This window comes from Megachile rotundata, chromosome 9 (genome assembly GCF_050947335.1).
Source record: "Megachile rotundata isolate GNS110a chromosome 9, iyMegRotu1, whole genome shotgun sequence".
Lineage (NCBI taxonomy): Eukaryota > Metazoa > Arthropoda > Insecta > Hymenoptera > Megachilidae > Megachile > Megachile rotundata.
This window is the reverse complement of record NC_134991.1, coordinates 8,298,116-8,315,867: the sequence shown is the minus strand read 5'-3', so window position 1 is coordinate 8,315,867 and position 17,752 is coordinate 8,298,116. Positions and strand designations below refer to the sequence as shown.

General features: G+C 43.8%; 1 protein-coding gene across 11 annotated transcripts in view; it reads left to right on the top strand.

Annotated features, from left to right (window-relative positions):
- Nucleotides 1-17,752, top strand: part of KaiR1D (Kainate-type ionotropic glutamate receptor subunit 1D) — a 349,648-nt gene that overhangs the window by 191,845 nt on the left and 140,051 nt on the right. For all 11 annotated transcript variants that reach the window (XM_076535671.1, XM_076535667.1, XM_076535673.1 and 8 more), the window contains one exon: nucleotides 15,851-16,035. In XM_076535671.1, the coding sequence (XP_076391786.1) occupies nucleotides 15,851-16,035 (185 nt within the window). The remainder of the gene's footprint in view (nucleotides 1-15,850; nucleotides 16,036-17,752) is intronic.

Below are 17,752 nucleotides of genomic sequence, written 5' to 3'. Positions count from 1 at the left end.
AACACACGTATTATAATTTAGTCTGCGAGTGACATCAATATTACAATCAAAGCCGAAATACTTGATCCCGCAACGAAAGTCTTTGCAAAATATAAGTAAAGTCCGTAATGACAACAAGTATGTCCCGTAGTGACAAGTTATAAGTGAAGCCTCGTAAATATAAAGAATGAAACGCGTAGCAACAAATATAAGAGAATGAATCGAAGTGAAGCGCGGGCCCGGTGCCCTCGCTTATTTTATACGTTTCACTCCCCTACGACGTCTCCTAGCAACCACCCGATTTCTTCGAAATCTGCCACGTGCCCTCCGTCGACCTTGGCTTCGCGGTCATCCCTCTACGACCGATCCTTGCGATGCCGCCCGCCCTTTGCGGCCGAGCCGCCGCGCCGCCACGCCGCGCGCCGATACCGATGTCGCGCCGGCACTTGCCGGTACCCGCCGTCAAACGGAGCGGTCCGCGCCTTTGTACTCGTTTCTCGAAAATTACGCATCAGGAGACGTCGCCGAGGAGTGCCTTTCTTTTCTGCCGAAGTGCGCACCTGGGTTCGCCGGCATTTCGCGGTGGATCAAATACTTATTAATTGGCATTTTTCTCGGAACTTCAGAGCATGTGCCACGTGCCACTTTTGCCACGTGCCATTGCCACGTGCACCACGCACGTGTACATTTCTTAGAAAAATTAATTATCTATCGTCTTCGAGTGCGACCGATCCCGCAGACAGCTAGCCGGAGCGCAGGGCAAGCAAGCTCGCCCTCGCCCGGGTTCTCACCTCTCCCGAGCGGAGTGGCCCTCGGTGTTTTGGTGAGCACCACCACTCCCGGGCGGATTGGTTACCCCCGGTGCTACGATGGTGTTTTTCATGCCGAGACACTCATGGTGTTCGACGAATACGGCCACAGGTTTCCCCGTGCACGTAGGGCTTCGAGGCATGGAAACTCGCCATGCCTGCTGCTTTTGACCAGTCGTCCCCGAAAACCCCGCTAAATTCATTAAATCTTATGTTTATCTTTAAATTTTCATTCCATGCTCTGAAATGCCTCAATTGGCCAGTTCTATCCGTAACAATCCTCCCCCTCGTACAAAATTCATTTAATTTTGTACCTCATTTATGCCTAGTAGTTTTATTAGTTTTCGTGCCGGACGTATAAAATCACCCGTTCGTGTGCGCACCTCGGCCACTCTGACTTCTTTATCTACACCGGGAAATACTCGTGTAACGGTCCCTTTTCGCCAACTATTTCGCGGTGCTTGTAAATCTACGATCAACACTATATCGCCTACTTCTAAGGGATTTTCCTTTTCGGTCCATTTCTTTCGCGGTACGAGCGTAGGTAAATATTCGCGCAACCATCGTTTCCAAAACACCTCCGCGAAACTCTGCGCTGTTCGCCACTGTTTTCGCAAACATACATTTTGAAAATCATATCTACCTAGCTGGACCTCACCCGAGGACGATCCTATCAGGAAATGATTTGGCGTCAGTGCCTCTTTATCGCGAGGGTCCAACGACACGTGCGTGAGCGGCCGCGAGTTTACCGAATGTTCGGCTTCTGCAAAGAGCGTAGAAAGAACTTCTTCGGAGGGTGCTTGTTCCCTTAAGATCACGTTTAACGCGGTTTTTACCGACCTAATCAATCGTTCCCACGCCCCACCCATATGCGGTGCGTCAGGGGGGTTGAAAACCCATTTCACGCGTTTCGACCATGCGTATTCCTCGATCTTAGCTCGGTCCATACTCGCGGTCGCGTCTTTCAGCTCCTTATCCGCGCCCCGAAAGTTCGTCCCATTGTCGCTGTAGACTACCTGCGGTGTGCCTCTCCGCGCCGCTAGTCTTTGTAATGCCATTATGGCCGAACTGGCACTTAACGAATGCGCGATTTCTAAGTGAATGGCCCTTGTCGTGAGACACGTAAACAACACTCCCCAACGTTTCTCTCTTCGCCGCCCGATCTTTACCATCAATGGTCCGAAATAGTCGACCCCACAGTGTGTAAAGGGTCTTTGCCGAAAAGCTACACGCCCGACCGGTAGCGCGGACATCAGCGGGTTCTGTGGCCTGCCTCGCCGTATACGACATACAATACACCTACTTATGAGCGAACGTAAAACGCGTCGAAGACCGATTATATGGTATTTTTGCCTTAATTCGTTGACTACCGCGTCGCTACTCGCATGATAGAACTTCCGATGGTATTCTGCAATTAGTAATTTGGTCGCGGGGTGTCGACCCTCGAGTATGATTGGTCGGTTGTCAAAGCCCTCAAGTCCCGTTGCCGTTACGCGCCCGTTTGCCCTCAAAATTCCCTGTTCGTCTACGTATGGACTTAAACCGGCGATTTTACTTCCCTTGTTGATATTACGGCCGTTTCTCAACGCAACTATCTCAGCTCCGAAATATTCTTCCTGGATAACGCGGTACCAATATTGTTCCCCTATCTGAACTATTTCCAACGGTTCTTTCACGGTGTTCTTCCCCTTCCAACGACCGACGATCGCGTGTACTCGTCGCGCGATGACGAGAAGACCGCGCCAACCCATCAATCTTATCGGTAGCGAAAATTCTGCTTTTACCGTCGCCGCCACGTAGACGCACGCTTTCCGCTGCTCCAATCCGTCGATTGTCGCCTTCTCTTTTGCGGTCAACGTTTTTTCTATCGGCCATTCGGATTCCGGACGTCGCAAAAATTCCGGGCCTTCAAACCATCGCGGGCTTATAAATTCGGAGCTATTTTCGAAGCGCGTCGCGTCGTCCGCGGGATTCTGACCGGTCGGAACCCATCGCCACTCCGTCGTCCGCGTGTTTTCCCCGATCTCTCCTAAACGGTTCGCTACGAATACTTGACGCGTCCGCGGCTCCGATCTGATCCACGAAATCACGGTAGTCGAATCTGACCAAAAAACTCGTCTACTAATTTTAATGTCTAGCTCCTTTTCTACGAACGTCGCGAGTCTTGTCCCCATCAGGGCCGCCTGTAACTCTAATCGCGGTATCGTCAACGGTTTTAACGGCGCGACTCTACTTTTGGCCATGATCAAGGAAACGTGCGCGGATTCAGTCTCATTTTCGTTTTCGAACCGTAGATAGGCTACCGCCGCGTAAGCCGTTAAGCTCGCGTCGCAAAACACATGGAGTTGCGCTTCTGACTCCCGCGATTCCGTTACCCCGTAACACCTCGGCATCCGGCATTCTTTTACCCTGTCTATCATGGACACCCACTTGCGCCAACGGACAAAATCTTCCTCCCGTAGTGGGTCGTCCCAATTTATACCGCTTCGCCATATTTCCTGCATGATGATTTTTGACTTTAACGTGAACGGCGCGAGGATACCGAGCGGATCGAAAACCGACATGATAACGCGTAAGAACTCTCGTTTGGTGGGCTTCTTTTCGCCTAGCAGGATTTCTTTTGGTATGTTCTTTAACTCGACATTGAATTTGAGTTCGTCAGTCTGTGTGTCCCAGAAAAGGCCGAGGACCCTCTCTCCCCCTCGGTCGCCTAACCGCATGTCGCCCTGCTCTAACCGTTGCCCGTGATCGACGGAATTTCGCAAGGCCTCCGCCTTGTTGCTCGCCCAACCATGCATGGCGAAATTCGCTCGCGCGTTTATCGCGATTACATCCCGAACGAGCTCTGCCGCTTCGCGCACGGTTCTTCGACTCGATAAGAAATCGTCCATATAGCTATCATTAATAATACTTCTAACTGCCTCCGGGTGAGCTTCATTACAGTCTTTCGCATTTTTATCTTTGACGTAGATCGCGCTACACGGGGATGATTTGGCGCCGAAGATTAACGTCGACATCTCGTAAATGTCCGGTTCTCTATTCCTATCTTTTCCTCGCCATAGGAATCTTTGCGCACCACGATCGCTTTCCCGAATTTGCACGCGTAGGAACATATCTGAAATGTCCGCCTTCACCGCGACCGCGTATTGTCTAAACCGAATTAATATTCCCGGCAATGATTTTAATAGGTCCGGACCTGACATCAGCTGGTCGTTCAAACTTATTCCTCCGGTTTTTGCCGCGGCATCGAAAACTAATCGAACTTTATTTGGCTTGTTTACGTTTCGCACTCCGAAGTGCGGTAGATACCACGTCCTAGCCCTCTCTAACGTGTTCTCAACCCTTTGAGCGTAACCCTGGTCTAGAAAGCGCTGCATTTCCTGGTAATATAAACGTGCATATTCGGGATCGCGGTCTAACCTTCGTTCTAATAATTCTAACCTTTTCCGCGCAGTAGACAAACCGTTCGTGCTCGGCGCGTGATCGTCCTTCCATAAGAGGCCCGTTTCCCAGATTTTTCCCTTACGCGAACTAGTTTCCTCTAGTATCCGCAACGCGCGATCCTGCTCGCCTTTACACGCGACGCTATCCTTTATTCCGGTATATTCTAGCGCGAAATAACCCTTTACTAAGTCGTCTAAAGAAGTCAGAGCCTCCCCTGTACATTGGTATTCGCTTACCTCTATTTTGTATACCGCTCGTGAGGAGCATTCCGCGGACCCATGTACGGTCCAGCCAAGACGGGAGCGCGAAACCGCCAAATCTGTACCTATTATCTCGCGCAGTTCCCGTGTTACGATTAGGTCCCAATTGTCCTGACCGATTAATAATTCTACTCGTGCTCCGTGGTACGGTCGGATCTCCACGTCTTTGGCGGCACCGTGTACCCGCGCAATAATGTCCCGGCTGATCGACTGTGTGGGAAACTTCAGATTTTTGACGGTTATCGCTCCGCGGATCCGGTGCGTGCCGAAGATCCCCTCTACGTCAAAATCTACTTTTTTGCTGTTCTCTAATCGAATTTCTCCTTCGCCTATTCCTTTTATAGACATGTCTATTCGCGAACCCTTTACCCCTAGGTCTCGCGCCAGCCTATCGTCTATCAGGGTGACCGTGGAACCCTCGTCTAGTAACGCGAATGTATCTATTGTTCGCTTCGGCCCACCCGCGCGTACCGCTATAATTTTCAGCAATACGCTTTGCTCGTCTAGTCAACTATCTAGGGAACCGCGATTTTCCCCCGACCTGTTGTCGCTCGCGACGTATGCCCTGCCCGACGCACTCTCTCCCCCGGATATCGCCCCGCGCTGAGCCTCATTTTCCGCACTATTTGCGTCGACATATTTATGCAACAGGATGTGATGCTGCCTCTTGCAGACCTTACACATCTCACTCTTGCAATCGTTTCTTGAATGACCGGGCCTCAAGCACCCGAAGCATAGGTTGTACTTTTTCACGAGGTCCCAGCGCTTACTCACGGGCTCACGGGCAAAGAAGAGGCATTTCGGCGACGGGTGATTATCCTTTTTGCAAAACGCGCATTTACGAGTTTCCGTCGCGTTTGTTTCTACACGCCTATCTCGCCGTTCTGCTACGCATACCACGGCCGTTTTCGTCGACGGCCGCCGCGATCCACCGAACGCGCCGCGATCTACCCTTTGTGTCGGTCGTTCCGTCGTGAAATCGATATCAAAAATCCCAGCTTCCGTAGCTAATTCGGCTTCCGCGTATATGAAATCCGCGAGTTTCTCGAGTTCCGATTTCTCTTCTCTAACGCTTACGGCGTACCGGTTATATGCATATCGCAATGCTATCGGTATCTTATGTCCCACGGATTTTACTAGTTCGGGGCTGTGCAGGTACCCTAATAACCTAAACGTTTTAAACGCTACCACTGCACTGCGTAACTTCGTCGCGAATTGTACGAGCGAAATTCTCCCCGAATCTATCTCCGGTAATGTCTTTAATTCCGCGACGATTTTCTCGGCAGCGGCCCGTTTATTCCCGAAATGTAATTCTAAGGTCTTTATTATTGTGTCCGCGTCGCGGCTACTCGCGAGCAAAGTTTTAACCACGTCGCGCGCCTCGCCCTTTAGGGCATCGAACAATCGTGCAATGTTTTCGCGGTCCGAGTATCCGCCCGATTCGGATGACGATATATATGCCTCCTTAAAGTGTAGCCACTCTAAGGGATCACCGGAGAAGCTAGGTAATGCTTTCGCGGTTGTGAGACGATTTACTAATCGCGAACTTCCTTCCCCTGCGAGCGACGCTTCACGTACCGCCGCTAACGTACGTTCGATAGCCGCGGATAGTCGATCAGCCGGGTCAATAAAGGATTGCTCACTCACGTTTCGCTGACGCCTTACTGGTAACGCGGTGCTGTTGCTCCATGGCTGATGCGTTGCCCTGTCGTCCTCGCTGCCCTGGATTTCCTCCGCCTCGTCGGAGAAGTCCGTGTCCTCGTCGGCTGCGGATGGGATGCTCGCCTCCGTGGGTCGCTGCTGCCATCCTGCTCCGTGACCGCTGCCTCCTGGCAGCTCCTGCTGCCGCTGGTTCCCAGTGGTCCTTGTTGCCCGACGCCCCTGTCGGATGACAGGTAGGATGGGAGACGGTGCCCTGGAAGGCCCCGCAGAATCGTTGTCCTCCATGGTTGCCGGTCCTGGTCCTGGATCTGCCAATGCTCTCGCCTTCGCTGGTCTGCCCCGCTTGGCCGCTGGCTGCTTTCCTGACTGTTGGGCTGCTGCTCGTTTTCCTCGTACCATTGTCTCGAGTAAAGTTCACTTTGTGTGTCACTCGCACTTCCACACAAATCACGATTTCGCGTCAAACACCGTCTGTCCGGTCAAAGTGTCCCGGGTTTTGGCACCAAAAATTGTATCAGAACAACTCAATTTTTCCGACGGTGAATACGCACAGTTTATTTCAATTATTATATAACACACGTATTATAATTTAGTCTGCGAGTGACATCAATATTACAATCAAAGCCGAAATACTTGATCCCGCAACGAAAGTCTTTGCAAAATATAAGTAAAGTCCGTAATGACAACAAGTATGTCCCGTAGTGACAAGTTATAAGTGAAGCCTCGTAAATATAAAGAATGAAACGCGTAGCAACAAATATAAGAGAATGAATCGAAGTGAAGCGCGGGCCCGGTGCCCTCGCTTATTTTATACGTTTCACTCCCCTACGACGTCTCCTAGCAACCACCCGATTTCTTCGAAATCTGCCACGTGCCCTCCGTCGACCTTGGCTTCGCGGTCATCCCTCTACGACCGATCCTTGCGATGCCGCCCGCCCTTTGCGGCCGAGCCGCCGCGCCGCCACGCCGCGCGCCGATACCGATGTCGCGCCGGCACTTGCCGGTACCCGCCGTCAAACGGAGCGGTCCGCGCCTTTGTACTCGTTTCTCGAAAATTACGCATCAGGAGACGTCGCCGAGGAGTGCCTTTCTTTTCTGCCGAAGTGCGCACCTGGGTTCGCCGGCATTTCGCGGTGGATCAAATACTTATTAATTGGCATTTTTCTCGGAACTTCAGAGCATGTGCCACGTGCCACTTTTGCCACGTGCCATTGCCACGTGCACCACGCACGTGTACATTTCTTAGAAAAATTAATTATCTATCGTCTTCGAGTGCGACCGATCCCGCAGACAGCTAGCCGGAGCGCAGGGCAAGCAAGCTCGCCCTCGCCCGGGTTCTCACCTCTCCCGAGCGGAGTGGCCCTCGGTGTTTTGGTGAGCACCACCACTCCCGGGCGGATTGGTTACCCCCGGTGCTACGATGGTGTTTTTCATGCCGAGACACTCATGGTGTTCGACGAATACGGCCACAGGTTTCCCCGTGCACGTAGGGCTTCGAGGCATGGAAACTCGCCATGCCTGCTGCTTTTGACCAGTCGTCCCCGAAAACCCCGCTAAATTCATTAAATCTTATGTTTATCTTTAAATTTTCATTCCATGCTCTGAAATGCCTCAATTGGCCAGTTCTATCCGTAACATCCACGTTGCAATTGAACAGAAAATTTTGAACGAGATATTTACGAGCAGGTTAATAAAATTAGAGAAATTAACCTTGACGCTGGGCGGCGGATGAAACCGGGTTACACGCGTCGTAACGGGGTGAATCGGTCGTAATTTAATTTCGCGCCGTCCGATTAATTATGCGCGGTATTAAATCTGAAGCGATCTAATCGCTGGCCCGCCACTGTTAATTGCTGTTATTTAATCAGAATTTACTCGTCGGCCGGCAAATGGCCGGCGGGAAACAGCGGCAACGGGGTGGCCGAAACTTTACGGCGATAAACGGAAGTCCTCGTCTAGCGACACCCCGGCGTGCTACAAAATTATCGCGGTTTTACGTGTAAATTTCCATAAACCACACCGTGTGCATACCTTTCTGGCCACGGATGTTGCGGCGTACACGAAGAACCACACCTGCGTCGCGACGCTGCGTTTGCATTTTCGTCGACGACGCTATTGTCGCAGCCAGGAAGTAGCCGCCATGATCTTTCTCGCGACAACATCGTGCTTTTCTCGATCGTTTAATATTAACGCAGTTGTTCTACGTCGAGGTTTGCTTGATGTTGGAATTTATAAACAGATGCTGTGGCAGAGTGACACGCTGAGACAACAACCGGTTACCTTTGGCCCACGAGGGAATTTACATTAGATACGTGTATTTTAGGTGCTTCTAGCTTTGTAAGATATGTGTATGCGCTTTACGTTCAATTTTGCAAGATGTTATTTTATTAAGATGTACTTTGTGCTTAGTTTTATAATATGAGATATTATTTTATCCTGTGATGCATGCTTTCCTCGTTTAATTTTATGGTACGAGATATTTTATTAAGATACGTGCTTTGTACGTAGTTTTATAATATCATATATCATTCGTACTACGTGCATATCATTGTATATGTGCTTCACGTTTAATTTCGTGATACGGGATGTTATTTTATTAAGATATGTGGCCTTTGTACTTACTTTTGCAATATGAGATATTGTTTTATTCACAGACGTATACTTACATACTTTTTGAATATGAGATTATTTGATTCAGAGACATGCTTTATACGAAGCTTTATTATATAAAACATTTTATTGAAATAAGTGTGTTTTACGTCTGCCTTCGTAATATATTTTATTGACATGTGTCTACATACAACTTGATGATTTTTTCATTAAAACATATGTGAATATTTTAGCGAATATATTGAAAAATTTGAAAATCATTCGATTTCCCGTAAGATCTATCATGTACCATCGATTTGCAGCAGTCGTTAATTCGCCCGTCCAATCAGTGCAGCGCTCAACAAAGAGCCATATAGAGAATTTCTGGTAACCGATCTCTTTGTACGCAGAGCGGATAGAGAGCGCGTGAAAAAAAGGAAAAAAGTATCCGGAAAGCAAACAACGCATGCGATACCGGTATTTTTGCTAGCCTGGCGAGTCGTCCTTTTTCACAGCGATTTACATTGTTCCGAGTCAACACCGAGTCGAGTTTTACAACGCGATACGGTCCGCGTGTTTTCCATCGCGCGATACACGATTTTTTCAGCCGCATCGCTGATCGGGGTTCAATAGAGCAGAAGCTATAAACGTCTCGAGCCGTGATTTTCTCGCCCTTTCTCGACCCACGGTTTCTCTCCCTCGTAAAATAGAGTACCCTATTAACCGCGTCGATATCCAGTGGCCGGAAGGGATGGTTTTTCCGCGGTCGTATCGTTGATTATTATGTTAAGGATATTTGACCGGTTTTACGAAGACGCTGTGTAATATCGATCGATCGAAATCTGGGAAACGAGCTAAGGAAGCGTCGTGTCGTATCTCGGTCGGGCTGTCGAGCCAAAAACGACGCGAAAATTCTGCCGCGAAGGGGAGCGGAGATTTACAAAGTTTCGTTCGACACCGCAGGAATACGAATTAGGAAGATGTACATATAACTTTTAGAAGATTGTGTACATTGGCAGAGGTGTGAATCTTGAATAATCGATAGCTTAAGAAATTTAAGAACATTCTTCGACGATTTGAATAACGATCTGTTATCAACAGAATATTTTACTCTGCATTATATTTACCTGCGTATCTCGAGTAACGACATAACTATGTATCGTTCATTTGAGATTAATGCAATCAAATTATGTTACGTTTCATTCGCTGAAATAGGTTATGGTTTCTTGGCAAAGAATTTGTAATTATAGAGATGAAAGTCGCGCAGATTTAAAGAATAGATTATTCTGAGAACTGTAATTTGGGATCCAGGGAATTATACATCCAGTCAATTTTTCAAAATATATACTCTGAATGTAGTCTATAAAATAATAGCAACATTTCGTACGGTCGAACAAATTTTATGAGAACGGTGAAATAGAACGTTGCGAACATATGCTGTCACCGTCAGGAAAAGCTCGACCGTTCCGATGTCTTTTGATCATTTATTCCATGGAAACCCACCTAATGTCCCCTGCAGGCAGAACGTACGATCCTGTATAAAAGGATCTAGGGTGAGTTTCACGGTGATACCACGGTTGGTACTTACCTGCATCCTCTCAATCGGAGTCTCTATAATCGGTCCGCAAAGTCAGCTTTGCCGGGCCAAGCTGAAACCGCAAAGTAATTGCGGACAACGCTGGCGGCGTTTTAAGGTTGAAGCGCGATATGCGCCATATTGAAATTCCAGATGCAATTTTATTGAACCGCCCGCGGGGCCTAGCGAGAACGTATCGAAATACCAGTGTTCGCGTGTCAACAAAAAGGAAAAAGGAAAAGCTCTCGATGTCGGTACACCGTGGGTCGCTGTTTATTTAGCTACCGGCAAAAGTGAGACGAGCGCGGTGAAACTAATGGAAAAAGCACCGACGATTTTTGCTCGGCGAATCACCGGAAAGTTATCTCGTTCATTGGAAATCCAACGTGAACCTACAAACTCTTACTTTCCGGGACAAACATACGAACGGTTTCTCTCCCTCTCTCCGCTTGAAAACCTGTCTATGCGAGAAGGCAGCCGGATGTCTTACGGTAAAAGTAATCCGAAAAGAAGGTTCTCCAAGAACTTACTTTTACCCCCGGAACATTCTTTCTTCTTCAAAATATTTGAAGGATAACAGAGAGAGTAATGCGTTCGTGAATTTTTCCAGATCATCGGTTATCTCGCGGATAAGCAAACGAGATACCTCGAGATGCATTTTTACAATATGTCGAGAGAGGAAATGCGAGATAGCGTAGCTTTGTATTCTTGCATTTGTTTGTTATACTATCACCATTAAGAGGGAATGGGATTATGGACTTGTAATGTATCAACGGTGGTTGCCTGGTTAAATAATTTACTCCTGTTTTCTCTTCTCAAAGGGAATCTGCGTTGATTCTCACTCTTTGGGTCTCCTTTTAAAGCGTTCAATCCGGTTCTCTCGTACTCTGCACGATAAATCAACTACCGATTAAACAGCTTTGTTTACGATAGCAGTTTACTGTTCCGCTTTTCATTGATTTTTTCTTCGTTTTTTAACATCTTACTTTTCTAACTTTCAACTCTCTCGTTTGTTCGTTCTGCTATTTCTCAATTTTATGGACTTCTGAATTTATTTACTATCGGATTTTTTAAATCCCAGTAGCCTGATTTTTCAATTCTTCAATTTTTCGATTCTTTGATTTTTCAGTTTCTCAATTTTTCGGTTTTTCGATTTTTCAATTTTTCAGTTCTTCAATGTTTTAGTTCTTAAATTTTTCAGTTCATCTATTTTCCAGTTCTTAAATTTTTTAGTTCTCCAATTTTTCAGTTCTTCAATTTTTCAGTTCTTCAATTTTTCAGTTCTTCAATTTTTCAATTCTTCAATTCTTCAATTCTTCAATTCTTCAATTGCTTAATATTTTAATTTGTAATCTTTCTTTAAAAATAATCTTGTTTTAAAAGTTTTGTAATCTTTCAATATTACACGATTTCTTTCTCTTTTCTCCATGTAGTCGATTTTAAATGGAAAAACGCTCTTAATTTGCAAGCCAATTTTCCTTCGTTTTGTGCACTCAATGCCGTATAGTAATAAAAAATACAAATACTTTCGTAATTCATTATATCATACAATTAACATAATAACGTTAATCGTGAAAGCAGTTAATTTGTGTTTACATTCATTAGCAAAAAATTTTCGCTTACAAAAAACGATAAAGATTTTGCATCTCCAAGTACGCTCCAGTAAATCTGCAAATATCGTGTATGTTAATTAAATTCAAATGCGTTTTCATTAAAATAAGAAAAACATATCTAAGTGCCGGAACAATTTCAGCAAATGAAAAATTCTGCTTCGCATGTTTACAACGCTCCCTTTTTAAATAAAATCCTTCATTCGCGAAACACCGTGTCGGTTCCCGTGTTCTTTGTACTATTCAGTTTTGCTTTTTTCGTAATTAAAACGAGATCCAAATCGCATTCGCGAACGTCATCGAAAGAACGAGTGCAAAGGATGTTTTCATCCTTAATCACAGATTACGCCATTTTCTCTGTGCTGCTCCTTAAATCCTTCAAAGGACCCGAGTGCTATCGCGAAGCGTGAGACGCAGCGGCAAAACGGATTCAGCTCACCTTACTACGAAATAATTAATCAGAAGACGAATAAATCCGCTAACTTGCTGTTGAGATTGTAAAACGAGGAGGAAGCTCTCGGGGAAAATGGCGGACTCGTTACGGGCTTCAATTATATAAGTAAAAGAGAGAAAACTGACGCCAACCATGGATGGACACCTTTAACAAGAGACACGTCCAATTACAAAATATTATCTGTCCTGACTAATTACGAGTGACTGGCATTCAATAATCTACTTTCACGTTGCCCTGGCGTTGTTATGAAATGTATTAAACACGAGACGCATTAACACGATTACCTTAATACCCTGTTAATTAACGATCCCTGTTTCCCTCAGGGAGTAGCATGCTCTTTCAGGCTGTTTCGAATAAAACTTGGAGAATGGCAATTACAATCGGAGTAACAGTTTTTCCATAATATCTGAAAGTGACCGAGAATTCTTTTAGGTGTTAATACCTTAACGCGTTAATTAACATACAATCATGTAATTTTATACAATTTTATATTATGTTTAAATTGATATTTTCAATTTTGAGATGGTAATTTGATACGTTATATTACTACGGAAAGTGTCATATTGATATGCGCGGAAGTACACGCGTTATATCGCCACAGTATTGACAGCCCTGTTGAACTGTGCGTATGTGATGTTATGCGTTGAATTACATATGCAACGTATCACCACACATTGAATTACTTATGTGTTAAGTTGCAACTCGTTAAATAACCTATGCGTTGTATCGCCACGTGGTGCGTCAGCTATGCGTTGATAAATTATCTACGCATTCTATGGCTGCAGGAGGGATTATATACGCGTTGAATAGACTTTGCGTTGAATTAAATATACGTTTTACCAATACGCGTTGAATTATCTATGCGATGTATCACTATATGTTGAATTATCTATGCGTTATATAGCCACACGTTGAATTGTCTATATGCTGAACAATCTTTGCGTTCAGTTAACTACGCATTGTACCACCACATGTGGAATTAACTACGCGTTGTATCACCACATGTGGAATTAAATACGCGTTGTATCATCACCGACTGAATTACCTACGCGTTGTATCATCACCGACTGAATTACCTACGCGTTGTATCACCACATGTGGAATTAAATACGAGTTGTATCATCATCGATTGAATTACCTATGCGTTGTATCACCACGTGTTGAATTATCCATGCGTTATATTGCCAGACGTTGAATTATCTATGCGCTAAATAATCTTTGCGTTGAATTAATTATGCATGGTATTATTACGCATTGAATTTTCTAAGCGTTGTATCACCATCGATTGAATTACCTATGCGTTATATCACCACGTGTTGAATTATCCATGCGTTATATTGCCAGACGTTGAATTATCTACGCGCTAAATAATCTTTGCGTTGAATTAATTATGCATGGTATTATTACGCATTGAATTTTCTAAGCGTTGTATCACCATCGATTGAATTACCTATGCGTTGTATCACCACATGTTGAATTATCCATGCGTTATATTGCCAGACGTTGAATTATCTACGCGCTAAATAATCTTTGCGTTGAATTAATTATGCATGGTATTATTACGCATTGAATTTTCTAAGCGTTGTATCACCATCGATTGAATTACCTATGCGTTATATCACCACGTGTTGAATTATCCATGCGTTATATTGCCAGACGTTGAATTATCTACGCGCTAAATAATCTTTGCGTTGAATTAATTATGCATGGTATTATTACGCATTGAATTTTCTAAGCGTTGTATCACCATCGATTGAATTACCTATGCGTTGTATCACCACATGTTGAATTATCCATGCGTTATATTGCCAGACGTTGAATTATCTACGCGCTAAATAATCTTTGCGTTGAATTAATTATGCATGGTATTATTACGCATTGAATTTTTAAGCGTTGTATCACCATCGATTGAATTACCTATGCGTTGTATCACCACGTGTTGAATTATCCATGCGTTATATTGCCAGACGTTGAATTATCTACGCGCTGAATAATCTTTGCGTTGAATTAATCACGTATGGTATTACTAAGCGTTGAATTACCTACGCGTTATATTACCTATGTGTTGTATCACCATGTGTTGAATTATCCATGCGTTATATTGCCACCCATTGAAATAACTGCGCGCTGAATAGTCTTTGCGTTGAATTAATTACGCATTGTATCACTAAACGTTGAATTATCTACGTATTGTATTATCTACGCGTTATATTCCCACACATTGCATTATTTACGCGTTATATTGCCACACGTTGCATTATCTACGCGTTATATCGCCACGCATCTTCTCACATTAAACCATTCACGTTATCACCACTTATTAAACTACACGATACGTCCTATATAATCAATTGCAAGAACTTTCCGCACTAATCAATATCGAGGCAATATAACGAGAGTGGTAATATTAATATCAATAATAATACTTCAATCTCCATGCAAACTATAATCTTCATTCGTTTGAAGACTAAATTTTGTGCAGGAAGTAATTATTCTACCGCAGTTAAATAGAAAATGATGGTAGAGGAGAGGTTTGTTTGACGAAGTAGCAAAGATGGGTTGACCTAATAGCAAACAGGAGTGCAGTAGATAGATACTTCGTCTACCATGCAGCCATAAGTTTACTGCAGATAGGAAACAGGATATAGTGGAAAGTTTACATGGCGAAAGTTTTGGGAGTTTAGGTGATTGATATCATATTAGGTGATCAATAACGGCGTTCCAGCGACAGTTGCGTTACGTGTTCCAGAATTCTGAACTGTTTGGTAGACGAATTCGTGCTACGGTTTTCTTCGTTAATTACGTGCGTTGATACATGATACTAAAAAGGGAAAACGATCTTTGAACTTCATGAAAAACACAACACGAGCTTAAATCCTTTATTTCTTTCATAAATATGCAAATATTGGTTTTTCGTGGCTGCTACATAAAGCAGATATGCAAATGAAATAAATATCTGTCGGATCTGTTAAGTATTAAAAGAGATCGTACACGGAGTAATTTAAATGTTAGTAATACATAGATATGTAAACTATTATACAAATTAGTTAAATAAATACATAATAAATACATAAAAACCTGAGGAGAATATTTTGCAGCTTTAATCTCACAGCACCAAAAAGCATTTTCAAATCGTTTAATTTAATCGCTATTTGCTTTAGCGCAAAGTTGCGGAAATCAGAGGTACAAACGGTTAAATTGCAACTCTCGATCCCACAATATCTCGCCGAACAGATTGCCATGCAACGCTTCAAAAAATTACAGAATTCAATTTTTGAGCTACAAGCGAAAATTTCGTTCAAAGTGCTCGTGCCAGTTCGCCGAATCGAATTAAGAAACGTCGCCATTCGACTGTAAGTCTTTTGGCAGAGTAAATGCTGATTCGACTGATTTAACTCGCGAAACGTCTGCTGACAAATTGAAAATATAAATATCGTGTTTGCATGAAGCTACGTGTTTGATTTCAGTGTGTCATTTGCTGAAGAGCGGAGTGGCGGCGATTTTTGGGCCTCAAAGCGCGCACACCGCCTCCCATGTGCAGAGCATATGTGACACCATGGAAATTCCACATTTAGAGACACGATGGGACTACAGACTCAGACGACAGAGCTGTCTCGTCAATCTTTATCCTCATCCCACCACACTCTCCAAGGTACGTATAAATTTTCTGAATCGAAAGGTGATTGAGGTTATGTCAAAAATATCTTCGCGTATGTCGAGCTATCTTCTGGAATTCACTTGGATAAATATTTCATTGTTTTCTGTTTTATTCGATAACCATATACGTGATATTGATTGATAACGTTAGTTATCCAAAAGTAATTTAAGCTGAAGCAAATAAGATCACATGGACGGTGGATCAAGTTACTTTGAACATTGATGAAGGCTTTTCTCTTTTAAACTTGATATTGCAGCTTCGTGGCGTATTACGTGTAAGTTTTTGTATCGGCGTGCCGTTAGAAAAATTCAGGGTTTGACCGGATTTTTATATCGTGGATCAGATTATCGCAATTTTAAACCATTCAGTTTATCATTATTTTAAAGAAATCAGTTTAACGTAATTTTTAATTTTAACGTAGTAATCACTCATATTTCTAGATTGCTGTACACATATGTAGTTATACTTTAAATTTCAGTTAATAAACTTATTATAAATTCTCTCACTGAGATACTTTTTTGTTCATATTATTATAAAATATTCAAGATCAATATCATAAAAACATGTTACAATATAACATATCGAAACATATTATTATTTATTGTTATATGTTGTAACAACATGTTACAATATATCGAACAGTCTTGTAACAACCTCCACAAAAGTTTGCATGCTTAGACCCTCACATTTTGCAACATACAGAAACTGTTCTGTTAGGAAAATCGTAAGAAACGAATAAAAAAAAGAAAACAGTGTAAAAGGCTTTCTCCTTTATCTCAACAGAAAACGTAGTTATATTTTTCTGCAGCCATGCGTTCCAGCGTAAGTCAGAAAACTTATAACAAAAGAAGGGGAAGTTTCCGAATTTCTCTTAATAAACGGAAAGTTTAAGCCGGAAAGTGGTTGAAAGCGATGCCGGTGGCCGCTCGCTTGGCTTAAACGAGACGAAAGTCTCGTCTCGAGTTGTGCGAAATCTTGCAACCCCTTCTCGCCTAATATTTGCCGTTCACGAAATATTCCTGTAGCGACGTGTTTTCCTCCTCGACTTCTGCTCTATTAATATTTGTTAGTCGAGGACGCAACGAAGCGCCGGAAAATCTCTTTACCCTGCCTTCATGAAGTTCACGAGTCTGAAGGCCTCGCTGAATCGTCTCGGAAAGTTGCAACAGTCTGTTAGAGATATTAGGGGAACATCTTCAGCTACGGGAAATATTGAACGACGTTCGAGCTTTACTAGCTACGAGTCTTTTACGCGTATTCCGAGGAAGAGCTCGGTTTATGACACGAACGTGACTTTCCTCCGGGTTTCTTTGTCGCAGAATGTCTGTGGTTACATAAATCAAAAGCTCTAAATTGTAATTGCTTTTGGGGCTGATTACTGAAATGTTTGTTTGACCTTTTAACCCTTGTCGTAAGTCACTTCTTACGTGACTACTTTGGCGCTGCGGTCGCACGTCACGTGGGAGGTGACAGTGATGGAACCTGTCGAAGTTCTCATTTTCTAGGCGCAAGGAAACCATTAACAACAGACAGTGAGGATATATTATACGAAAAACTACGTATTTTACAATTTGATGCTAAAGGAGAACATAATGATTTTTTAGCATGTATATTGAATTTAATTTTAAGGATCTAAAAACTTTCGGTAACTGTTATACTGTGATTGAGACAAAAGTCACTATCAGAATTCTTGTGAAATCCGTAACAAATT